Source organism: Amyelois transitella, chromosome 11 (assembly GCF_032362555.1).
Source record: "Amyelois transitella isolate CPQ chromosome 11, ilAmyTran1.1, whole genome shotgun sequence".
NCBI classification, from domain to species: Eukaryota; Metazoa; Arthropoda; class Insecta; order Lepidoptera; family Pyralidae; genus Amyelois; species Amyelois transitella.
The window spans coordinates 1,333,473-1,359,893 of record NC_083514.1 but is presented as its reverse complement, the minus strand read 5'-3'; the positions used below and the strand labels follow the sequence as shown (position 1 = coordinate 1,359,893).

General features: G+C 34.6%; 2 protein-coding genes across 9 annotated transcripts; one reads left to right on the top strand and one right to left on the bottom strand.

Moving 5' to 3' along the window:
• Window positions 1–89: 89 nt before the first annotated feature.
• Window positions 90–17,975, bottom strand: LOC106133413 (protein lifeguard 1). Of its 8 annotated transcripts, XM_013333128.2 has the most exons (9): window positions 17,818–17,963; window positions 16,338–16,347; window positions 16,173–16,222; window positions 11,997–12,193; window positions 5,478–5,579; window positions 4,912–5,018; window positions 3,510–3,669; window positions 2,170–2,299; window positions 90–1,772 (listed from the first exon to the last, which is right to left on the bottom strand). In XM_013333128.2, exons 3-9 carry the CDS (start codon window positions 16,204–16,206, stop codon window positions 1,540–1,542), a joined length of 963 nt encoding a protein of 320 aa, XP_013188582.1. In that variant the 5' UTR covers window positions 16,207–16,222; window positions 16,338–16,347; window positions 17,818–17,963; the 3' UTR covers window positions 90–1,539. The 8 variants fall into 8 exon arrangements, with proteins under 8 accessions (XP_013188582.1, XP_013188584.1, XP_013188581.1 ...); XM_013333130.2 differs by lacking the exon at window positions 16,173–16,222 and having other exon boundaries at window positions 16,267–16,347; window positions 17,818–17,975; XM_013333127.2 differs by lacking the exon at window positions 16,338–16,347 and having other exon boundaries at window positions 17,818–17,969.
• A 369-nt stretch (window positions 17,976–18,344) lies between these two features.
• Window positions 18,345–19,349, top strand: LOC106133405 (large ribosomal subunit protein mL52). The gene is made up of 3 exons (XM_013333115.2): window positions 18,345–18,514; window positions 18,599–18,744; window positions 19,102–19,349. The coding sequence occupies exons 1-3, from the start codon at window positions 18,472–18,474 to the stop codon at window positions 19,285–19,287; spliced, it is 375 nt and encodes a 124-aa protein (XP_013188569.1). The 5' UTR covers window positions 18,345–18,471; the 3' UTR covers window positions 19,288–19,349.
• Window positions 19,350–26,421: the final 7,072 nt, after the last annotated feature.

Sequence of the window (26,421 nt, the reverse complement as noted above, 5' to 3'; positions counted from 1 at the left end):
TTAAATTTCTTGAATATCTATTGGTTATTATTTGGCATTGACGCCATAGTTAAGGGCAACACGGTCTTACAAAAAAAAAAAAAACAAAATGAAAAAAAAGTTTATATTTACTCTTCACAATAACAGTCTACATAAGGCGAGGGACACACTCGCACATTTATCATACCTACACAAGTGTGAACCCGCCGTTATAATTAGAATAAATATTAATTACAAAAACTATTCCATCATAGAAACATTCATTGAATTCGGGGTTTTAGAAAAAGAAACTAAAAAAAAAGTTATTTCCCTAAAAAATTATCGAAAAAGAACTTAACATCACTATGACTTAAATATTTTTGTACATCGTTGTGAAATAATTTGTTATATAATACGATCACGTAAAGAAGTGACTGACAATTTTAGCGCCTTACAATTGCAAACATTGAAACGATATTTGTATTTAATTAAATTTTAATAAAAAAACACCTTACACGCGGTAGAAATAAAATGCGTATACAATTTCCATAAACTCATTCCAGTCCTAAATGATTAAGTCATTAATACAGAAAACTGTATTTCACTAGTCTGAAAAAGTAACTGAATCAATCTGAATTTAGTCATGTGAAATACGCGCTTAGGATTCAATGGTAAATTAAAACCATAAAACTGGAGAACAATACTGCTTTAAAATAAAAATACAATATTCTCAATACCTTCTTTACATAGCCGAGTAATAAGAACCCCGATTTCTATGCATCGCTTTACATACAAATCATACACACATCGAGAAGTGCTTTCAATTCAAAAATACAATCGGAATGTCCGTAGACGAAATTATATAAGACAAATAAACAAACAAACACACAAAAAATTGGATTCGAACATTAACGTTAAACGCATTTCGTTATTTTAAATAGTTAAGTACAGTGGACTGCTTAAAAAAAGTGTACAAAGTGGTAAAAGTATCTACGATGCGATGGTTGTATACTTTTTTGATTCACTGTACATAGATTATATTCGCGTGGATTCTTCGAAGCAGTTTGAAATCGACCAATCAGAGCGCGTTTTTGTTTCTCAGACGTGATGTGATTGGTCGATTTTTACAAGGTTTGAGATCATGTATTGTGGATGTATCACTACATTTTGCACGAGACTTCGTACCCGTGGGAATATGGAGGTCAATTCCAATTGAAGCCTAAAATTTGGAATAAAACCTTTCAAATTAAACCAGTTTGAGAGACATATCTTGAAAAGTTTAAAAGATGATTAAGGCTATTGGTAAAATAATTAATTACTCGTGTTAAAAATATTAAAGCTCATTTATTAAATACTCTCGCAGGTAACATTACAAGATTTAAACCAAGTCCTTTTTTATTTTACTATAAAAACAGATAATCCCCTAATTTATACAGGGTGGTTTACTAATATTTATACAGGGTGTAGCGGAACTTTACACCCTGTATATCAAATAAGCATACTAATATTATTATCTTTTCATCGAAATGCGTTTACACCGGTATTGAATCCCTACTCCGACCGAGGCCCTTACTCCGAATCCTAGTTCCTCGACGCCCCAATAATGGTTAAAATGTACAAGAAAATGTTGACAATATCCAGATACAAATTCAGTGCAGCAAAGATATACTCTTCGGGGGAAATGCTGTACTTGTGTTTACCGCCGAGCATGAGTTGGGTGTCGTAAACGAGATAAAGGGAGAAGATCAAGGCGCCGAGGGAAGCGTAGACCAGGGTGACTATCTTGTTTGACGGTATGAAGATGCAGACTATACCTGGGAATAAAAAAGTTTTATTTGAATCATAGTAACTAACCTTTTCAAAAGTCAAATAAATTTGGATTCTTCTTTTAGGCGATGGACTGAAAACCTGTCACTATATATTTTTCTAGTATCAAGATCAAGTAAAGTACAGAGTTGTGGAGATCGCTTAGCTGAATTAATTGTGCCGTTGACCTCTGAATCTTACGCGTCGCATTTCCGCCGGCCAGGGTGATATGACGTATTTAGGATCGTGGATTTTGATACTTTTACTTTTTTCGTACTTTCTGAAATATGAACCGATATTTTTCTTTTAACGTTTTCAAATATCCTTTAGATGAGTACACTTAACAATTAAATTTATGCAGTTGAATTAAAAGTCATCCTGTATATGTGTGTATGTAATACTCACCGAATATCATGAGTATGACGACGGCACAGAGCAGCGCACCGCCCATGGTGGTGAAGTCGTATTTTGTTTGCAGCGCGAACAGAGTCAGGGCGAGGCAAACGGCCGCAGTTATGCCCACAGCCATCATCACCTGCGACCAGTCAGTCAGTTAGTTTTTTTTTTTTTTTTTACGGGACAAATTTCACAGACTGAATTAGCCTCGAAGTAAGTTCGAGACTTGCGTTACGAGATACTAACTCAACGATACTATATTTTACCATAAATACTTAGATAGATAATCATTCAAGACTCAGACCAATCAGAGAAAGTTCGTTTCTCATCGTGCCCTGACCGGGATTCGAACCCGGGACCTCCGGTGTCGCAGACAAGTGTATAACCGCTGCGCCACAGAGGCCGTCAAAGTTAGTCAGTTAGTGATGTATAATTGAGTTTGTGACTATAGCGCCACAATTGTATTACAATTGTACAGTGCAGTTTGTTACCGCTTCTTCTGCACTGACGCCTTGGAAGCGGCGGTAAACTTACGTTTTAAGTAATTTATTTGACGTCAACCAATGTTGTGAAACCAAACGTTTTGACAATTATTGAGCTATATGAAGTATCTTATAATAATGAATAAAAATTTGGAATTTGAATAATTAATTTAATCGAATACAAATATATTGAAACTATATTTGTATTCGATTAAATTATCATTAAAAAAAATTGCACGCGGTAGAAATAAAATGCGTATAGTATCGTTGAGTTAGTATCTCGTAACACAAGTCTCGAACTTACTTCGAGGCTAACTCAATCTGTGTAATTTTGTCCTGTATATATTTATATTTATATAGTGACACGTCGATTGGTATCAATCAATAAGTTAATGACACTTGTCACTGTATCATCAATCAGTAGGTAACAAAAACAGTGTTATTTTAAAATACTGAGTTATAACGAGTTGTTACACTGGTTCAGTACTTTTACGTGACTATGTATATAACTACATATGTGCAAAACATATCCTATGTTTTTTTAACATATTGCATAATCAAATTAATCAATGTATTTGATGTATGACTGACATGTTTTTGTGAAACAAATTATGTTTCTCTTTCCTGTTTGAAGCGTTGTTGGGATTTTCACATCTGACACAAAAAAAAACTTTCTCTGATCTGCCTGAGACTTCATATACAGGGTGTCTATAAAGTCCAAGGAAAATCGCGAGTAATATTGAAAAGGAGCTACCCAGTATCCGATTCTCATTGCAAAAAAATAGAAAAAATAAAAAATTGGGTGGTCTAAAAAACCATTTAAATAAAGCCTGGTCTGTTCAATAAAAAGTACTGTCATATACTCACAGCATCGACATCGTATACGCTAGAAGCGACCCCCAGAAGGAAGCTCTGCGCGACCGTGAAGATGCCGAGGAAGATGAAGTTGAGCGGCGCCTTGCGGCGCACGTCGCCGCAGCACGCCATCACTATCAGCACCACGAACACCGTCGCGAACGCAACCCAGCTGGGGACGCGCGTTAGTTTATATTTATTTGTGCCGTGTGGTTCCCGGGACAAATACTGCCGTGGTATAACTAAAATGCCGTTATCTAACATCAGGATTTTCACCTTTTTTACCAGTAGAATAAGAAAAAAAATCTCTTTCGATCTGTATATTACGACTATTGGGTGATTTAAGTTATAAATAGGCGTTCTCATTGATGAATGGCATCAGTTTAAATTTTTACCGCATTTTTGACGTTTTACTTAAAACAAGGATTTGGCAGATAACGGCATTTTAGTTATACCAGGGCAGAATAGAAAACACCATCTCTTTCCCATGGATGTCGTAAACGGCGTTTAATGGGTTACAAACTTGGGATTCTTCTTTTAGGCGACGGGCTGGCAACCTGTCACTATTTGAATCTCAATTCTATTATTAAGCCAAACAAACAGCTGAACGTGGCTTTTCAGTTTTTTCAAGACTGTTGGCTCTGTCTACCACGCAAGGGATATAGACGTGAAGATATGCATGTATGTTATATTTATTAACTTATGTATGTACACATAATTGTATACAGGAGAATTTAACACAAAAATTGTAGTACAATAGTACTACTTATTTCAATAGAAATCTCTTTCGGTAGACCCATGAGAAGCGAGACGAATATTGGCGTGTGCATAAATATAGTTTAACATATTTAACTAAACACACATGCTAATACTAACGTAAATAAACATGGAACAATAAAACAAATGACAATAATAAACTACGTACATATATTTATTAGTACCTGGGCGACTTAGCGGTGGGAAAAATGATTTTCCCTGGATGTGAAAACGTTAAAGCCGTTTTCGAGAACGGGAGTACGAATATATATTTATACAAATATTGCTCATTTAATAGTGTTAGAAATTTACTAGCTGTTGTTAGCGTCTTGGTAAAGGGCCAGGTCAAAAGTACCCGAAACCGCCGAAATTGCATGAAGAGAGTTATGAACGTGGATGAAGCGAAGAAAGTATGCAGAGATCGTGGCAAGAGGAAAGAGGTAGTCTCTGCCCACCCCTCCGGGAAAGAGGCGTGATTTTATGTATGTATGTATGTTAGCGTCTTCGTACGCGTATCAATTGTCGCTTCGTATAAAAACCTGACTCACCCGATCCAGGATCCACGGTCAAAGGCATATTCCGGGCTCCTCTCCAGAGTGGTGAGGATGCGACCTGGATTAAAGCCAAGCCAAGGAAGAAAGAGGAGTGTTCTACTCACAACATAGCCGGATTCCTAGCTGCCCACTGTTTGGTCGGTGCGTGGAACAGGAACAGCGCGATGAAACCCATTGTGATGAGCAGTTGACACATCAAGATGGCGTACACCTGCAGAAATATAATTAAAAATGAAACATACACACATACATATAGTCACGTCTATACCCCTTGCGGGGCAGACAGATCCAACAGTCTTGAAGTATGAAAGGCCACGTTCAGCTGTTTGGCTCAATGATAAAATTGGGATTCAAAAAGTGACAGGTTGCTAGCCCATCGCCTAAAAGAAGAATCCCATGTTTACACGCCTATTCCTTAGTTGCCATCTACGACATCCATGGCGAAGAGATGGAGTGGTCCGGCAGGCACATGAAGGATCACTTGCTGTAAAATGTGAACAAATATGATTCAAGCGTTCAAGGGTTGATCTTCCACGGAATTGGCCCAATGATATGTTCGACATGTATTTTTTAAATTTTTGTTTGGTCTGCACAAAATGTATAGGTATTATTCGTAACAAGAAAAAAAAAACAGTTTCCAAAATGATGATTTTGTGAACAATATACTCACTTTCCTGACGAAAGCCTTCCTGATGGTCTGCTCGGTGAAATCGAACCCCTTGACCTCGCCATCTTCCCCCACCCCTTGGCCGGGAGCCGCGTATCCCGTTGGCTGAAAATAGAGAAAAAGTTATGAGTATGGTTTTAATTTCCAGTAAATTAGAACTAGATATCAGTCTTTTCAACACTTTTCTTCAATTTTTTATAGGTGCCGGGAACCACACGGCATTTGGCAAGAGGAAGGTTTATATTTATAAATATTACTCGTGCGAAGCCTAAGAGTTGCAAGTTTACATATCTATAAAATGTCGTCAAAATATGTCCAGCAATTTAGCCGTGAATGTGTGAGAGACAGACAGGCAAACTTTCAAAATTAATACCATCATAGTACCTATGGATGGATTGTTCGAAACGGGTTAGGCACTAAGTACTTACTCAACTACACAGATATGGTGTATAAATAAAACGGAAAATTACTTTGAATTTACATTACGCGATAAGGCAGTCAAAACATCCATGCTTTATTTATTTTCATATGTATGAAGCAAGAACATATACATATTTATTTTATGTAACTCATAACTTCGAGTCAACTTGTAGTAACTCTAGTTGGCCATGATAAATTGCCATAAGATCCTACTACTATTATACTATTATAAAGGCGAAAGTTTGTATGGATGTTTGTTACTCTTTCACGCAAAAACTACTGAACCGATTACCATGAAATTTGGTATGTAGGTAGCTGAAGACCCAGAATAACACATAGGCTACTTTTTATCCCAGAGTTCCCGCAGGATTGATAGGGTTTCCATGCGGACGAAGTCGCGGGCGGCCTCTAGTACTATTATAAAGGCGAAAGTTTGTATGGATGTTTGTTACTCTTTCACGCAAAAACTACTGAACCGATTACCATGAAATTTGGTATGTAGGTAGCTGAAGACCCAGAATAACACATAGGCTACTTTTTATCCCAGAGTTCCCGCGGGATTGATAGGGTTTCCATGCGGACGAAGTCGCGGGCGGCCTCTAGTATTAAATAAAGTAGCGATTGGCGATCAAAGTATATAATGAAAAAAAAATGATAATGAAAAGTTAACTGGGCTACAAAATATTTAATCGTTGCGTAGCGTAGGCAAGAAAAAAGACAAATAAAATAGACCAAAATCCATTAATTTATAAAGTTTTTATCCTCATTTTCCAGAAAATTCTACAAATTATTGTTAAGCAAACAATATTATTTTCTACTTATTTCGATATCACCACAGGAATAATTATCGTTCCAACTAGTGAACTACAAATCATTGTAATAATTACACTTAAGCCACATGTGTAGCTGATTCCGAGATTAAAAATCTCACGTACTCATTATCTTATCAAACACATTTATAGCACAACAAAAAATTTATGCAAATTATCACTAAGGGCGCACAGATAAACAAAGAAACGTTTCTTTAGACAGTTATTTAAAAAAAAACGTACCTGTGACATGTTTGGCACTAGACTTGTACAAAATGTGGACTGAGCCGGGGCAACAAACGATTATCACTCTATTGATAAGATTACGACTGTATCCGCTGGCATAGGACGGTGTTATTGGAATATATTTTTACTAAATTTGTGTGGGACTCCGCTCCCGTGAGGATTTTCGGAAATAAAGGAAGCATTAAGTTCTAGTTAGTCTTCTTCCTTTGTCAAATTTCATCAAAATCGGTAAAGAAGTTTTTTAGTTTAGTAGCTAAAAACAAACATACAAAATCTTGCTTGTTTGTCTCGAATGCACATTGGGCCTTAAGTGTTAAGCTCAAAGTATAGAATTAGCCGTTATTTTTTCATTGTTAAAATTTAAAATTTACTTGACAAATTAAATGTTAAAGTTTATTTTTTCCAGAAATACAATGAAGATTGCACATACATATGATACGACTATAAAAACATTATGATTCAACAAATACGGAACGGATTCAAAGAATGTCTATATACAATCTGATAAGAAAAGTGTCCATACGACAATGATTAGATTTCATAAAACAAAAGCTAAAAAAAAGATAAAATAATACATATATATTACTTTGGTATGAATCCAATGTATGAATTGTGATAATATTATTTAGATACTGATATGAGAAACCAGATTTGGTGAAATGTCTAAATCGACTGGTATTTATAATATGATTCTTATTGAAGAAGTTTTTATTAATTAATTAGCTGTGCCCGCGACTTCGTTCGCGCTGAATAGTTATTTTGGGCATCATTGAAGCCCTCAAGGATGAATAAAAAGCCTAAAGCCTTCCTCGATAAATGGTCATGGTCATGGTATTCAACGCAAAAATAATTTTTCAATTCGAACCATAATTTCTGAGATTAGCGCGTTCAAACAAACTAACTCTTCAGCTTTTTAATATAATTTATAGAAATTTATAGATAATGTGATATTGCAGTCGTTATAAATACTTTCAAACCAAAAATTTTTATCAAACAAATATTGCAATTTATAAGCATACATCACGGTAAGACTTCTCGTAATCTCCGAAAAAACTATGTCTAAATCCCAAACGAAATTGTCTAGAAATATCTAGAATTCTATAGAACTGTTGTCTTACGTAACCGGCCTTTCTGCAAATTATGAAAGTGAGTGACAAGACAACACGGCTTATGTACCTACCTACGTAATGTACACTCAACCGCAAATCAAGTTACCCTGTAGTGAACTTTATGTAGCCGTAATAGAGGCGAATTTGCAGTGAATTTGGGTAGGTTGATATGCTGTTTATCATACCTATGATTCAGCGCGTCATATATTTTGCAGTAGCTATAGCAATAATGGTGTAAGATAAAAAGAAATATATAGTATAAAAAATTTCCAGTATAGTATAGTATTGTGCCGTGTGGTTCCCGGCACCGATATAAAAAGGGACCACTCGCATCTCTTTCCCACGGATGTCGGAAGGCGACTTAGGGATAGGTTTATAAACTTGGGATTCTTCTTTTAGGCGATGGGCTAGCAACCTGTCGCTATTTGAATATCAATTTTATCATTAAGCGTAACAGCTGAACGTGGCCTGTCAGTCTTTCAAGACTGGCTCTGTCTTCCCGCAAGGGATATAGACGTTATTATGTGAATGAATGAATAAATATAGTACATGTTGTTCAAACATAATACCCAACTTTTAAACATTTATTTTTGTTTATTTTTACTATATTATCACGCCTGATTCCCGAAGGGGATAGGCAGATATAGATCTGCAATGTACCTATGTACTTGTTACCGTTATGTGTAAATCACATAAATTTTTGATCAAGAGTAGCGAAATGCATAAAGATACGTGTATGTACTATATTGAAGTCTGTTCAGTACTGAAAATAATGATTCACGCATGCAAGGAAGTTTGTTTGTAAGAAAGGTTGACTCATACGGTGATGTATGACACTCTGCGAGGAAATACCCGTTCATTCGTGCAGCATACACATACAAACACACATGATTATTACCTACTTATATGTTCGTCTCCAGGGGGACCCTTTCAACAATATTGATAAAAGCATACATCTTCGGCGACGGTCTCTGTGGCGCAGCGGTAGTACGCCTGTCTGTGACACCGGAGGTCCCGGGTTCGAATCCCGACCAAGGCATGATGAGAAAAGATTTTTTTGGGATTGGGATTTTTATTTTTTATCTTTATAAGTAATATATTATAAAATATAGTATCGTTGAGTTAATATCTCGTAACACAAGTCTCCAACTTACTTCGAGGCTAATTCAATCTGTGTAATTTATCCCGTATACCTATACCTATTTATTTATTTATCTTTACTTCTGTATCTGTCTCTGTTTTATAAATCAATAAAACAAATTGTATCTTTTATTTAAAAAACCGAACTATACTAGACTTTTCGGTGACACATTAACTTTTAACTAGTAGGTAGGTAAACCTACATTAATTAGGCGACCGGTTCGACAAACAAACAACATTATAACAAGTTAGTTATTGCCTAACTAATGTTAATTTTAAAGTAACTGACGGAAATTTTGATACAGTTTATAATGAATTCGCTTTTGAAAACTATTTGATTGAACAAGATAATTCTTCAAAGTATAAATACGCTAGACTTCTTAGAAGTAAGTATACCTCAAAAACTTTCAAGACTAGTAAGATTTTCTCTAGGTATATAACGAATTACATATTAAAAAGTCCCCCTATTTTCTGTTTGTATGTATGTTGTTCTTGATTAAAATTTTTGAAAGACAATTTTTCTGAGGTAGGTTTACATCTATTCAATCATCAAGCCAAATAGCTGAACGTGGCCTGTCAGTCTTTTTAAAACTGATGGCTCTGTCTGCTCCGCAAGGGATACAGACGGGACTATGTATGTATGTATGTTAACATCTATAAATGCTACCCGTCCGAAGCCGGGGCAGGTCGCTAGTTTAACTTGATAAAAAATTGTAAACACGCATTTTTCTTTATTGGTTTAATGACTATCTCACAAAGGGAGAATACATCTTTAAAAATTAATGTAAGAAGGTCATTGACCTGGGTATTAAAAAATATACACACTACCTTCATATCCTGATATGGGACACTAGAATCCGCCATGACGAAGCAAAAATATATATTACAAAATTAAACACAATTATAATTGTTAATAAAAAAAAACAAAGTCACAGCACGAGCACTTTCACAGAACCGGCGCGTTAAACTAAATTTGAAATTCGAACTTGTCCCATTCGAGAAAGAGACTTATTCACTTTACACAAGCAATAATATAATGATGCAATAACAAGTTTCAATCTGTCTGACCGGACCAATGATCTGTAAATTATTTGTCACTAGACTGGCCAGCAGTAAATATAAAAGAGTACAAGAAAGAAATAAAGACAACTATAGGCGTTACATCGTTTTATATTTAGAGAACCAAGAGTGAAAGAGATAAATGTATTAACAACATCTGACAACACCTTGACCTTAAATATTTATGACAACGATGAACCGCTCGATTGCGTTTCTCTTGTACGCTAGCATTTTGGTTTACTGTGTAAAATCTTAGGTTAATTTTAATACGACGTCGTACAATCGATTCTAGAAATTAAGTTCATCTATCATTATTCATATATCTATCGATGAGCTAAATAGCTGAACGTGGCCTATCAATCTTTACAAGACTGTCGGCTCCGTCTACCCCGCAAGGAAAACGCAACGAAATCATAGACAATGTTTTGTCTAGCCTATAAATGTCGATGGACTGACATCGAAGCCAAACGACAGGCGACCTTGATCGCATGCATACATATATTTTAGTGTATACATTCCTGAAAATCTACGCGTATACAAAACAAAGCGGCTGAACAAAGAAAACGATGACTCGTACAGTTTTTAATAGCATACATACACATAAAATCACGCCTCTTCCCCGGAGGGGTAGGCAGAGACCACATCTTTCCAGTTGCCATGCTCCATGCGTTCGCTTTCGTTTCATCTACATTCATAACTGTCTTCATGCAAGCTCGTCAGTTTCGGGTAGGTACTCTTGACTAGCGTTGAAAATTCCGAAAGAAACAAATTGTTTTTTTCGGCGAAAGAAACGTTTTTCACCGTTTTATTGGTTTGTTACATTGAAATATATCAGAATAAAACCTTGGGGAAAAACGGTTTTATTGAGATTTTCGTCGTTTGTTTCGAAAAATAAAAAAAAAACGATTGGAAATATATATATAATATATATATTCTATGTATAATTACCAATTTTTAAAACAATGATGCATATTGTAAGGTAGTCAATACTTTGCCTATCGTATTTTTTATAAAAAACGTGAAATATTTCATTCTTATCTTTCTTGAAACTTTCGTAAAAAACTTGTATAAATACGAAGGAATTTGAACAAAACCGGAAAATTTCCCGCTTTTTTCAACCCTACTCTTGACCAGACCTTACACCAGGACGTCCCTTTTTGAATCAAGGTACGTTAGTCTAGGACTTCCCTACCTGCATACATACTCTAGATTCTTCTATATTCTATCCATAACTAAAATTTATAGGGATACAATATAAACCTGAGATGTAATTATACCGGTGCAATCAACTGAATAGATACCGGTAAATCACATATAATCATCTCTAATTACCAACTAAATTAGTATTCCTGTATTTATACTTAATTTTTGTTTAATTATTTAAATTGATTGTTGCTTTTTGTTTTTTTTTTTTTGGAAAATTCCATGACTTTAGTAATGCTCTTCGCACTAATGAGTATTTCCAGAAATCTTTAGCTGATAACTTCGCCTTTATAATTGTCTCATTATATTAGTAAAACAATTTGCTGGTTTTCTTCTTGAAATTTTGCGTATACATATATAATTATTGAGTCCGGAGGACTCTTTTATTTTGGGTACTTTTTGTTCTGGGAAAAACTAAAGTTCCCGTGGTATTTGCGGAAAACCTGAATTGTAGATGGCGCAAAATTCGCGGAAGAAGTTGCGGGTAAAAGCTACTTAATTATAAAAAGATAGGAAGAAAAAAGTTATCGTCTTACCTCACCATATCCCGCGGGATAACCGCCACCTCCATAAGCCTGGAATCCCGGTTGTGGCGGGCCGCCGGGGGGATAGCCGGCTTGGGGGTAACCTCCCGGGGGGTACCCTCCCTGGGGGTAACCACCCTGAGGGTACCCTCCCTGGGGGTAACCGCCTTGAGGATAGCCACCCTGAGGGTAGCCGCCTTGATTCTGATCTGTGTATGTAAACAAAAAAAAATATACTTATTAATAATATAATGTAATACATTTTTTTTAATAATAAATAATAAAGATTCTTTCGCTCTTTTCTCCACAAACTCATGAGAATATTATGATAGTACATGCTACAAGTATGCATTTAATAAGGATATTGTGGAGAACTGCCGCCAGTACTTAGTATCAAATGAACCTAAATTACGGGTCACCAGGTTTGACTAATCAACATTCGTATGTTATAATAACGACTGACTCTAATGTACATCAAAATAAGGTTCAAATTAATTGTGGAAATCTTTTTTATGAAAATCACGACAAAAAATTAACTGAAAATCCTTTAAAACAATTTTGTGAATAACAGTCGTCAAATACATACGAGTTGAATATAAAAAACGGTAACGAGACATGAAGGTTCATTATTGTTATGTTAAGTCATGCCTTCGACATGATAAGCAATGCAAAATACATAGCCCGTGCACAGCTGATGAAGACATTTTTATAGACATTCCATATTTTTAGAGGACTAATTTTATGAATTGAAAAAAAAAAAATAAGATAATTATAAAAAGTGATTAAATATATAATTAGAAAGGTAATACGTACTAGGTAATTAAGAGAATTACTAAGAAAAAATAATTAATTTTCTTTGTAAAAAAAATTAAACTGGAATTTAAAAAACATTTGTTTTTAATTCTATTTTCCAAATAAGAAAAATTACAAATAAGAAATAATTAGAACAGTAACAAAGAAGGAGACTTTGCAATTAGACTGAGAAATAGGCAATTAAGAGAACTTATCAGAAAAACAAATTATATTTTGTTTTTTAAAAATAGAAACAATCAATTATGTCACAACACTCACATCGCCGTGAATAGTATAGTACAGGTAGAACAATATCGATTTGAGAAAGCCTTGTCAACTATCGTTTCTGTGCGACCTACACGCATTACTCATTAGATAATGTAAAATATAGATTAATTTACTTTTAGAATGCGAGACTCTTAATTTTACAGTTTAACTTCAATTTGGAAAAGTACATTTTACATATGCAAAGTGTATGTACTTTGTCAAACTGGTCAGCAATTTGACTTTGGTTTTGGTAAATAAATATAATTACAGACAGTTCAAAATGCTGTAATAAATATCTGATTTATAAAAACGTAAATATAAAATGTCTACTTCTTTTTTATTCAATTTTGAATATTAATTTTCAGAAGTCATCTCTACTTATCACTTTTTTGCTCCTTCGTTGGCATTCAATTTGAATATGTTTTTGTCGTAAAATAAATGTAATTTGAGTTGATAAGTATTTTCAGTTTTGTTTGAAGAAATAAACATGTAAGTACAAGAGTCAACATATAAGGCCTAGTGTTAAAATACATTTAGGTATAGAGACACCATAGGTACCACGTACATACGAGTATATCATAGCACAATTATAACAACACCTTTAGGATCAGCAGACATTGCACCAAACGCACTGCACAAAACACCACAATACCGTTTCTAGACTAGAAATGTACTGTGATTTTAACGTCATTCGCTTATCAGCATCTATGACGACATGAAAGCTAAGATACCTATATGTGTCATATCAATTTTGCAACTCTTCAGTTGATCAATGATAGACGTTAAGTTTAAAAGTTAAGGTGTATTTTTGCATATGTTTTTCTTTTGTTTCTGGTGGGTTGGTAATTAACATAGCATTGTGAAGGTTGTGTTTAGTCGTGGGAAGAATATAATCATAGCTTACACTTTATTACAACGCATTAAGGTTTATGTTAAAGATAAGAGTCACATTTATTGGTATGCCACCGTACTTTGACCATATAAATAGTTTATGTAATCCTGATTCCTGAGACTGAAGTAAGCAAATTAATTATGGAGAGGAAATATAACATGACCATAATTTCTTAATAGTATTAACAAAATTAGATATATGTCATATTAAAATTAATATCTTTAAAAAATGTTAACCTAATTTTCACCGCAAAAAATTAAACGTTCGTTTTCGTTATTTTTTATAATACTCTAAATAAAGAATAGAAATACCTAGATACAGTTTTGACTCTAATGAAAAGTGGCTGGGAAAACCAGTGGTCATGAGCTAGGTAAGCACCATCAGCAGTGCTTCACATTCTTAGGGAGCTGGTATGGTATGACTGAAGGAAAAGACTTCCACACAAAAGGACGATAATAGGAAAGAATGGCCAAAATAATCATGAGAAACTTCCAGACAGAAAGTGGAAAGAGGTAGTCTCTGCCTACCCCTCCGGGAAAGAGCCGTGATTTTATGTATGTATGTATGTAAGTTCCAGACCGTTAACATTGTGTCCGTTACTCAATAATAACTAGCAAGTCGTCACCGCTTCGCATCGACTCTCAAGTAAATATTAGTTAACACTATTTACGATTACGACGCAAAATAACAATAAAAATACGCTATGACCTTGCACAACTTTAACGACGACTCGTCTCATTTCTTTTTATCGATTTTCCTTTATTTGAGTTTGTGCCAATTCATGACTTCACTTTGCGTATTCCTCGATGATTTTGCGGTTCTTCAATATGAGTTTTAGCTTAGAAAATGTATTATACTAGTCTAGGATTTTTCTCCTTCAAACGTCTAGTAAAAAAGAGAAAAGTACTGGTTAATCAGCCAGGGGGTACATTGTTAAAACTTACATCTTTTCAAGATGTCTTTGCCTGACCCACAGCTTAGATGCCAAAAGAGGCGAATGCAATTCGGGATACGCAAGGAGACACAAACAGATTTTTTTCATTACTTATTAAAAATTAAATCAACATTTTTTTAGTCTGTTTGTAATGATTTTTCATTTACTTGTAAAAAATGAGATTATTTTTTTAAGATGTTTCTTTCTCTTTATTTAAATGGTGTAATAAAATATACTATGACATATATTATATCATATACTAGATTTTCACAAGTTTTCAAGTGGCTAAACACTATACCTAACTGATAACATTATTCCATTGTGTCTATTGTGTTAGATGTATGTATCCTACATTTTTTTGTAAGGCTCCTCGCCAATTTATGTTTAATAAAAAAATAAACAAAACAAATTTTTTGGTGGCAACACCTTTTTTCTGTCTTCCGTTTTAATGTCTCGTTTGGTGTAAAATTACAAAATAAATAATTTTGATTGTCAAACACATCTTTATGGTTTTTACCCCGAACATAAAATTACTTACATGAATTCATTCCATCCACTGCTTACTCAAGTGGTTAATACACTAAAAATGCTTACCCCCTCTCATACACAATTCTGTGCCTACTAGATTATAACAGGGACAAAAATGAATGATCTTGTCATAATGCATAATTAATAATACATCTGTGTGTGATTGTGTATTATAATGATTGATAGTTGCTTAATGATAATAATGTTAAGTTCTCATTAATATTACTAAGCAAGTGGCCACATCATTGGTGCTTTCGTAATGAATGATTTTAACAAATTCAGGTGTTTTTGAGTACATATGTATTGATGTCACACAATTCTGGTGCTGGTGCAATGTCTAGTTATTCAGATGAATGATTAAAGACTTTTAAATGTGAGGTAACTTTGAAATTGGCCATCAATGGACCATTTCCTCATGGACCCCAACCAAGGGGCTGTAAGTGCCTCTTGCCATGGAGGAATTATTGTATCATTAATCAATGAATTACACCTTGAAATCACCATATTTTTTGGATCTACAATACTAGCTCCAAGTAGGAGTATAATATCTATAACGAAATCCCAATGGCTATTAAAAATTTATAATAAAATACTTTAACAGTACTAACAATGAATTGTCTTCAAGGTCTAACCAAAAAAATTTAAATCATTAATTAAAAATATCAATCCATACTGTGAATAACTTTTTTTACATAATTTTTTAATATATAGTCTTTAATTATCTATCTTTAGGAATCACAGTGGAAACATATAAAAAAAAAAATAAGAAAAGAACCTCCGCCTGGATAAACTCCTGGGTTTTGCCACATCTTGTGTTAGTTACGTCTGCAGAAATAGAGAAAATAATATTAAAAAAAAATTATACATACACATTGTATTGTAGTTTGGTTGCTCAGTCACGTTAAGTTTGTCTGAAGCCGTTTTTATGGACAAGACTTACACTCCACAAACTGTAAAAAAAATAATATTATAAATTTTTTGTTGCTCATGTGTGTATTGCTTAATAATGACAACAAAAATTTCAAAAATTTAACATCATAGTGAAAGCTCAGGTTAAGTGAACTTGAATTCCTTGAATGTGTATGAAGAGAGTTATGGTTGTGGATGAAGCAAAAGAAGTATGCGCAGGGCTTGTGGCAAGTGGAAGGACATAGTTTCTGTCTACCGCTCCAGAAAAGAGACATGGTTTTATGTATGTATGTAAGTAAAAAATTTCAAGCTATTAATTTACCATGCTGTGAATTTAGTGCTGTGTGGAACGGAACGGGGAAAAAAAAAATGAGACCATATGATCTCTTTCCCATGGATGTACAATAGGCTTTATATACTTGGGATTCCTTTTTTAGGCAATGAGCTAGTAACCTGGCACTATTTGAATCTTAATTTTATCATTAAGCCAAGAGTCTGAGAGTGGCATATCAGTCTTTTGATGACTGTCAGATCTGTCTACCCCGCAAGGTATATACCCGCATGGACATGGTTATATATTATGTTAATTTACCACCAAATTTTTGTTGCTACCATACCACCATACCACAAAAATATTTATAAACAAGTAGGTATGTAAGATAATAAATAGTAAGTATTTTGTTTTTATAAATTAACCAAGGCTTGCAATTCACAAAAGTTAGCCTGTCTTAGTACCTTTTGACAACCAAATCAAGTATATTCATTCTTTGGTCATAGTGAAAAATTGAAAACATTAATAATGACAATCAGTTAGCTTAACTCCTAAGCCATTATTCCGGGGTAAACACAATTATGGATCCGCTGTAACCACAATCATGGATTGGGTTAATCAGGTGTTTTACATGAAGTCATGTTGTGCAATTTCCAATGAATAGATAAGTAAATATCAATAATCACATGCATTTGTGCATGAAAAATGTGCATTATATGATTATCTAAATATCTAGCAACTGGGCTATATGCAGTATAGTTTCACATGTTAATTGACGGATGGCAACTGTTTCATGAAGGCTATTAGCACTAACTTGCCGATGATTCACGCCACAGCGATAAAACCAACAAGATAATCATGCCATGATAGAAATTACGTTTGTATTAGGTAGATGAATTAATAAGATTTGAGAGATTATGCAGATTTAACCTTATTAATTTTGACAAAAACTTCATTTGTGTAAGCATCATTATTATAGGAAAAGCCTTCAAAGGTTTTATTGGAATTGATCTTAAAAATATGGAGATTGGGAAGTTGCAAAAGCTCTTTTTACTTACCTACCTATTCGATTGCAGTCACTTTGGGATTGAACAGTGAATGTAGGAGATATTTATGAAAAACTTCAGGGGAATCCCGTAAAAATGTTTGTGGAAATTACTAGATGGATCGCGCAACATATGATCGATCTGTTTACGAAAAATTATACGTAGTTAAGTAATATAAGCAAAAGGATTTTTACCTGTAAATATAGGATACACGTAAATTCTTATTTGAAAACCTTTTAGTTGAAATAAAACACCTTTTGACTTTTAGTAGTACAGTTTTTACAATTTACACAAAATAATCGCTTTCGATCTTACTTTAAAAACAGAGACTGACGTAATTATGTTTTCTTTTTCAATTCAAGACTATAATATTTCGTTTCACTTTTTCAAGAACCATAGACAATTGGTTTTTAATTGGTCAACAGAAAATTTTGCCTTATTTCATTGGCTACTGATTTAATGCACCAATCATAATAGTGCTTGGTTGGGGTTTGGTTTGTTTTCTTTTACAGAAAAGGTATAACGTGCAAGGAAAGGACTAGAACCAAAAATCTATTTAACTACAAAGCTTGAAACGACAAAAGTCATCTCTGCATTTAAAAATATAAATAATTTGTATAGAATATAGATGTAAAACATGATGTAAGCTTGATGTGTGACAGCCTTAATCCCAGTGATCCTAGCCAGCCTGTTCGAAGTCATGTCAATCAATGTCAACTTGTCAAAAGATCAAAAATAAAATCTGTCTGTGAATTAGGTACATATTGAACCGAAAAGAAAAAATAGCAAAATTTGCAGATTTGTACTCGCATAGATAATATTCATAGAATTCTAAAACACACAAAAATATGTCGAATTATTTAAGATTTAATAACATATTTATCCAAAAATGTAAGTTATATTTTTAGGTAATAATTCTGTTAATCTATTAACTCATAGGTTATGTATAATTTGCAAATTGTTTTTCTATTTTAGTATATCGAGCATTTAGCTCCACTTCTGTTATGGAACTAAAAGCCTGGCGTGTTTCCCAAGGCCTGCCTGCAAATCGCAACGCTGAAGGCGTACTGACTGATGGGCCTGATTACACTTTCTTGGACGGAAGACCTACACCTCTTTTAGTGAGTCTAATATGTCGAATAACACAAGGCTTGTTAAACTTAAACATTTATACAGTGTGAAGGCAGTTTAGTTTTAGTTTAGTTTAGTTAGTGGGTTTTTCCTAACTTTATCTTTGTTGGTTTAAAAGTGAACTTCTATAACACTTATCAAAAATGTTTTATTTAATTATATTAAAATGAGTATGTATTGGCCCTGGCTTTGGGAAGTTAGGCCTTTTACATCAAACAACTCTGGTTTAGGTCTGCAACTAGGAGCCTAACTCATATTCTATAAAGAAAAGGGAATTAGATGTGTAACTTAGACACATCTAATTGCCTTTTCTTAATAGAATATTATATATCTTTTTTATTTTTTAGCACAAGCAAAAGAAAAGGATGTTGAAACAAAGAGATTTTGCATCCAAAATAGTGCAGTTAAATTCAGAACTCGATTTTGCCAAGGACCGCTATCAGAACATGGTGCAGAGTGATGCAGCAGAGAGGCAGAGGATCATAGACAATAGACTAAAGCCAAAAGGAAGAGCTTTGAATAAGAAAAGTTAATAATATACCTAATGTAGATTTTTAATTTAGGGTTTTAGTTGTAAATAAATTGTATCTTGTTATTTGTGTTTTTTTTTGCTAATATTTCTGATAAAAATCAACTTTTATTGTAATTTTATTATTCCAAAAACTACTACTATTGACTACTATTTTGGCAAAATTTTAATAAACCTCTGCAAACTTTAAAGGGAGAGGTGATCCTAACAGTATTAGATTTATGAAAAATTTGTAAGTTATATTATGAAGATTTAAGGAACATCTGTTGTGTTTAAAATCTAAATCACTGGTATGATTATAATAATATTTAAATTAATGGCAGTTCAAGATTTCATGTAAAACTTAGGCTTCATTTCACGTGAAATAGGCTATTTGACAAAGTTCTAAAATCTATCTTAGGGTATTTATTTGTTTATCAGGAGCCCTACAAAAATACTTTTCTGCCTTTATTACAGCTATTTTATTAAAAAATCGAAAAAGAAAATGAAATCCTACTACTATTATAAAGGCGAAAGTTTGTATGGATGTTTGTTACTCTTTCACGCAAAAACTACTGAACCGATTACCATGAAATTTGGTATGTAGGTAGCTGAAGACCCAGAATAACACATAGGCTACTTTTTATCCCAGAGTTCCCGCGGGATTGATAGGGTTTCCATGCGGACGAAGTCGCGGGCGGCCTCTAGTATTCAAATATGCCGCCAAAACGCGACTTTTAGCAATATCAATATCATACAAAGCATGTTGGTGTTTCGAAAAGTTTTGATTTTCTCTTGTTTTATCTTGTGCCACGACATATGTGTGAAAATTATTAAAATGAGTTCCTATAAATGTTGTGCAGTGCCTCAATGCACTAATACATCAATAAAATCTCCTACGAAACTGTTTTTTTCTATGCCGATGGATTTGAATATTCGCAAGAAGTGGTTTCAGATCATGATCTAAGATCTGTGGTTACCAAAATATACTTACATTGATGTTTTCACATTCCTCAGTTCGGCAGCATAGAAATCTGGATTGTCTTTGAAGAAGACGCCAACCATTATTGCGTCCACTTTTGGTAGGTTTCGATTGTCAGCTTTCGCGGAATTGGTTTCCATTATTAAATACCTATGTTATCTGAGTAATCCTGAGCGATCAAACACTTATAAAATCTTGAAAAATAATAGCGAACACTAAGGAACGGTACGATCCACAGTCTGTTTATGGATAATTGACGTCATAATAGAAATAGCCAATCACGTTCGTTTTTAGTCACGTGACAGCTGCATAAAAAAACCTAATTTTCTGAGACGGATTTTGTTAAAATAATGCAATATTTTTATCTCGCGTTATTACAAATCGCTCCAAAAAAATAATATTAAGACTGATGACATAAAAGAAATGCATATTTTTAATACAGTCAAATAGCCTATTGGCGGGTAAATAAATTTATAGGTACGAGACAAATTACTCAAATTGACTGCGCCGCGAGTGAGTTTGTGACTTGTGTTACGAGATACTTACTCAACAATACTATGTTTTATAATAAGATACTTATGTAGAATATAAACATCCAAGATACAGGCCAATCAGAAAAAGTTTGTTTCTCATCATGACCCGGCCGGGAATCCAAGCGGGATACTGTGTCATAGACAAGCGCACTATCACTGCGCAGAGGCCCTCCGTCGCCGGGTAAATGTCTATGAAAATAAATAAGAAACTAAGAAAATATAAAATAGATTATCGCTACATAATCTGCATGTCAATAGATGGCGCTAATGAAGTTGTAGCGGGAGCGATAGTTTGCCGCCACCAAAGGGAACCGAGGCTCCGACGATGTTGAGTCTGAGGTTATATTTATGGTCCAATACGTGAAATCTTTGTTGGCACAATTTAGATTTCAATTTAATTTCGAATTCGAATTTAGAACGCGTCATTTTCTTCGCTTCAGATTGACAGTTGATGTATGACAATAGTGATGTCGCCACACAGTCACTCCTTAACTTGGAAAGTCATTTTATTTTTAAAGTGATTTCATTCTTACTGCGAGTGGAAACCGCGGGTTACGGTATAAGTATTTCTACTCCTCAATTTCAAGAGAGAATTTACAGGTTATCTCTTCAACATGAACTGTCAAAAACAATTGACTCTCGCCGCCATTATCCCCCAGCAGTTGGCTCAAAATGTAGTACCTAGTGGTCAACGTAATTTCTGCATTCTATAGGTCCACATATAAAAGGTTCATTCCACGAGAACGAGCTTTAACAAGAGCCAATAAGCTGATAATTTGAAAATGTATAAAATTGGCCTTTTCACACAATGGAAAAAGTTTCCGGTTATGGGCCTAGGGGTTATTGTAAAACAACATACAAACATACGTACGTACGTACGTACATAATCACACCTATATCCCTTGCGGGGTAAAAAGAGCCAACTGTCTTGAAAATACTGTTTTGTTTGCCACGTTCAACTGTTTGGCTTATTGATAGAATTAAGATTCAAATAGTGACAGGTTGCTTGCGTGTTGCCTACAAGGGGAATTCCAAGTTTATAAGCCAATACCTTAGTCGCCTTTTACGAGTTTAAATTCAAAATTTTTATTCATTATTATGGGGCATTACAACATCATTAATAATTGGCATATCTTCCATTTTCACAACATTGGTTGTCGTCAAATAAATGACTAAAAACTAAGTTTACTGCCGCTTCCAAAGCGCGCTGCGGGAGAAGCGGTAACAAACTGCACTGCAGCATTTTCTTCAATAAAATGAAATGTTATGTGTGAAATTCATTATGATTAATTGATTTATAAAAAAATTAAATTATAAAAAAATTGTACTTAATTTTATATAGCATCGACCCATGTAGAGGTTCTACGATTATGCCTCTACGACACCGACTTCGTAGAGCCTCTACAACGTACAGCTACGACACTGCATCAATGGTTGTCGTTTCAACTTTCTAGTTCCCAAAAAAAGTGTTCGTTTTTTTTTAACTTTATTGTACAAACAATGTATCAAAATTGTATCAACAAAACTTACATACATACATATGGTCACTTCTATATCCCTTGTGGGGTAGACAGAGCCAACAGTCTTGAAAAGACTGATAGGCCACCATTCAAATAGGTTGCTAGCCCATCGCCTAAAAAAGTATCCCAAGTTTGTAAGCCTATCCCGTAGTGGCCTTTTACGACATCTATGGGAAAGAGATGGAGTGGTCCTATTCTTGTTTGTATCGGTGCCGGGAACCACACGGCACTATCAACAATGTGCGGACTTAATGCTAGAAGCATTATCTACCAGTCAAACATTGGGTCTGACAAAAACTTTTTATTTATCCCTGCCGTGTTGGTTTCCAACACTTTAGAATAGAACCAATCCATATCTTTACCATGGATGTCGTAACATGCGACTAAAGGAGAGGCTCATGAACTTGGGATTCCTCTCGTAGGCGATGGGCTAGCAACTTGTCATCATATGAATCTTAATTCTATCATCAAGCCAAACGCAGTTCAACGTGACCTATCAGTCTTTTAGAGACTGTTGGCATTGTCTACCCCGCAAGGGATAAAGACGTGACAATATGTATGTATGTACATATATATTTATCCCCGTAGGCAGAGTCAGTAAGCACAAGACTGAAAAGTAACATTTAACTAGATGTCTTAATAATGGAATTGACATTTTAAGGTATATTTTTTATAAAATATATTTTTTTACAAGTATCTACTTATTCTATGATCTTTCTTTTATCGCTTTCGCTAACAAGTAACCGTACTAAGTGAACTCTTAATTAATTAAATCAGCGGCAAGTAAAATAGAAATGGAATGAGTTTAATTTGATTGAAATTCGCGCTTTGTTCCCAGCACTTTAGAAATGGTCCACTCCACATCTTTCTCATGGATGTCGTGAGAGGCGACAAAGGCTAATAAACTTTGGATACTTCTTGTAGACGATAGGTTCGCAACGTATTGCCAACTTAATAATATGCCTTCACTTACTGAATCTCAATTAGCTACAAAAATAATCGCAAGCTTAGCCTTTCCCTTAGTCGCCTTTCTTTCCATGGGAAAGAGATGGAGTGGTAATTTTCATAAGCGCCGGGATCCACACGGCAAAACATACGAAAACTAAGTCGCATGCTACATCTAGTTATTACTATAGTAATTGAATTTGCAATGATGACGTGGTAAATACTAATTTCTGTCGTTCACTAAAGCAATTTCACCGGAGTGACGCCGAGCAAGTAATTAAAATCACGGTAGATGATTAGGGCCTACTACGTTGTGCTCTAGGGTAAAAAAGGTGAGGTATAGTAGGTCTAAATTACATATACTTATGTACATATAGTCACGTCTTTGTCTCTTGCCGGGTAAACAGTGCCAACAGTCGCGAAAACACTGATAAGTCACGTTCAGCTGTGTTTGGCTTGATGATAGAATTGAGATTCGAATAGTGACAGGTTGCTAGCCAATCGCCTATAAGAAGAATTGCAAGTTTATGAGCCTCTCCTTTAGTCGCCTTGTACGACATCCATAGGAAACATATTAAGTGATTCTATTTTTAAGTGCCAGAAACCACACGGCAGGGATAAATACATTACCTATGTATATTATGTCTTAAACGTTTCCTAGTGACGTTACCTACAAGATCGATAAGAAAGAATTCCACTGCCAAGCTATTTCTATCGCGACATTGTCTTAGTAATTCGGAAAATACGGCAAAATAGGAAAGGTAAATTACCATTAGTCCCTTTTAATTGGCTCTGGAATCGGCCATTGAGATGTCCAATTTCATTTGAGTAGAGCGATTGTAATGTCGCAGTTGTAAATTAGGGGTTAGATAGACGTAGGTTTTGAATATATACATACCTACATACATATGGTCACGTCTATATCATATCGTCGATTCAGATATAGATAGAAAGACAGGTTGCAAGCCCATCGCCTAAAAGAAGAATCATGTTTATATCATTTCCCCTAGTCACCTTTTGCGACATCCACGGGAAAGAGATGAAGTGGTCTTATGGAAATTACACTACAGAATATAATTAACATACATACATACATAAAATTACGCCTCTTTCCAGGAGGGGTAGGCAGAGAATACCTCTTTTCACTTGCCACGATCTCTGCATACTACCTTCGCTTCATACACATTCATAACTCTCTTCAATGCAAGCTCGGCGGTTTAGGGTACTATTGACCTGACCCTTTACCAAGACGTCCTTAATATATAATGAACTATGAGTTAATTTCCTTGCTTGATTACAGAAACTGAACAAACTAGACTTGAAGCTAGCAAGCTGAAGCAAATCAGCTATTTACAATTACGCTGCTCTGCAAAATTCCCCTTTCAACGTTAAAATTGCTGAAAGTTGCAACAAAATGCAATTTAACTTGTGAAAGGCGTCGAAATTATATGCGCAAATTAAAATCCTATCAAACAATCACATGTTGAAATAGAGCCAAGACTTAGCCCTTTTTTAAGTTGTACATAAATACATACGAACATAGATAAAATCACGATTTTTTCAGAGACAGGTAGGCAGAACTACATCTTTCCACTTGCCGCGATCTCTGCTTCCTTCGCTTCATCCACATTCATAACTCTCTTCATGTAAGTTCAGCGGTTTCGGGTAGGTACTCTTTACAGGATAACAAATTACATTTCACTCGTTTAATTTGTACACTTTTTAGGATATCAAATAACATTTCACTAGCTTAATACTTTTACAGAGGACCTGGGGATTTGAAGTGGAGAATGAATTAAATCAGTCATATAAAGACTGTTGGTTCTGTCTACCCCGCAAGGGAGATATAGACGTGATTACATGTAGAAATATATAATACTAAAATTTATGACAAAATGGCGTAAGTTTACGCCATTATAGCAATCTGTAGGTATGCCAAGAAAGAAATATACCTATACAATTTTTTTAATTTTGACTTTGTTGTTGCACTACCGTACACTCAGTTTTAATTTGAGTAGCATTGTCTGTTTTCATCATCAGCATATTCCCTCCTGATACTGGTATAATACTGATTTATTGAAATATTTCGTGATTCAGATTCAGTCGCGACATATTTAAGTAAAATAAAGCGAGCTTGAAAAAGAAGCGCCGGTGGTGGAATATGAGTAAGATTCGGTTGAAATGCGCAGAAAGGCACAGGTTCGAATCCCATCTCGGCCAATAATCTATTTATTATTTAAACTAATGTAGGTACATAACTACGAAAATAATCATTGGTACATGGCCGAGATGGGATTCGAAACTAGTTTAAATAATAATCTATGTTCTTATGGTGAGGGAAAACATCGTAAGAAAACCTGCATATACATATAAGAGAATTGAAATTCGAATAGTGACAGTTCTAATTCATCGTTTACAAGAACAATCTCAAGTTTATTAGCCATTCCCTTAGTCGCCTTTTACGACATCCATGGGAAAGATATGGAGTGGTTCTATTCTGAGAACTGCGCGTCACAGTTTTCTTTTTTTAAATAAATAAAATTAATTCAAAGAAACTGTACCTAAATAGAATTTCCTTTTCACAGAATGTTAAGTTGAAATCAGCAATCCTTTGACAGTGGCACTTAACGCTTAGCTCTGAACTGGTGTAGCAAACCAAAACAATTTTTACTGCATATGGATGGTGAGCCCTACCACTGGTTTGCCCATAGACAACTTCTTCTATTTTATTAATTAAATAGCTGTGTTCGCGATTCGTCCGCTCGGAATAGTTATATAATTTTCATCCTTGAGGGAAAAAAGAATTTTTTGAATCGAACCAGTTGTTCCTGAAATAAGCGCGTTCAAACAAACAAACACACAAACAAACTCTTCAGCTTTATAAAATTAGTATAGATAGGTAATAAACATTACAATTAAATCAAATTAAAATTAATTTAATAACAAATGATAGATAAACATACATAAATAAAAAATATTGTATAAAGTGCCGTGTGGTTCCCGGCACCAATAAAAAAAAAGAATAGGACCACTCCATCTCTTTCCCATGGATGTCGTAAAAGCCGACTAAGAGGTAGGCTTATAAACTTGGGATTCTTCTTTTAGGCGATGGGCTGGCAACCTGTCACTATTTGAATCTCAATTCTATCTTAAAGCCAAATAGCTGAACGTGGCCTATC

What these genes read in the sequence shown, in the direction of transcription:
- LOC106133405 (XM_013333115.2), top strand. Translation starts at nt 18,472, where the DNA reads ATGTCGAATTATTTAAGATTTAATAACATATTTATCCAAAAAT. An exon ending in TAACATATTTATCCAAAAAT is followed by an intron (nt 18,515 to 18,598) that starts GTAAGTTATATT and finishes TTTCTATTTTAG; the next exon opens with TATATCGAGCATTTAGCTCC. An exon ending in GAAGACCTACACCTCTTTTA is followed by an intron (nt 18,745 to 19,101) that starts GTGAGTCTAATA and finishes TTTATTTTTTAG; the next exon opens with CACAAGCAAAAGAAAAGGAT.
- LOC106133413 (XM_013333127.2), bottom strand. Translation starts at nt 16,206, where the DNA reads ATGTGGCAAAACCCAGGAGTTTATCCAGGCGGAG. An exon ending in AGGAGTTTATCCAGGCGGAG is followed by an intron (nt 12,194 to 16,172) that starts GTTCTTTTCTTA and finishes TTACATACACAG; the next exon opens with ATCAGAATCAAGGCGGCTAC. An exon ending in ATCCCGCGGGATATGGTGAG is followed by an intron (nt 5,580 to 11,996) that starts GTAAGACGATAA and finishes CTCTATTTTCAG; the next exon opens with CCAACGGGATACGCGGCTCC.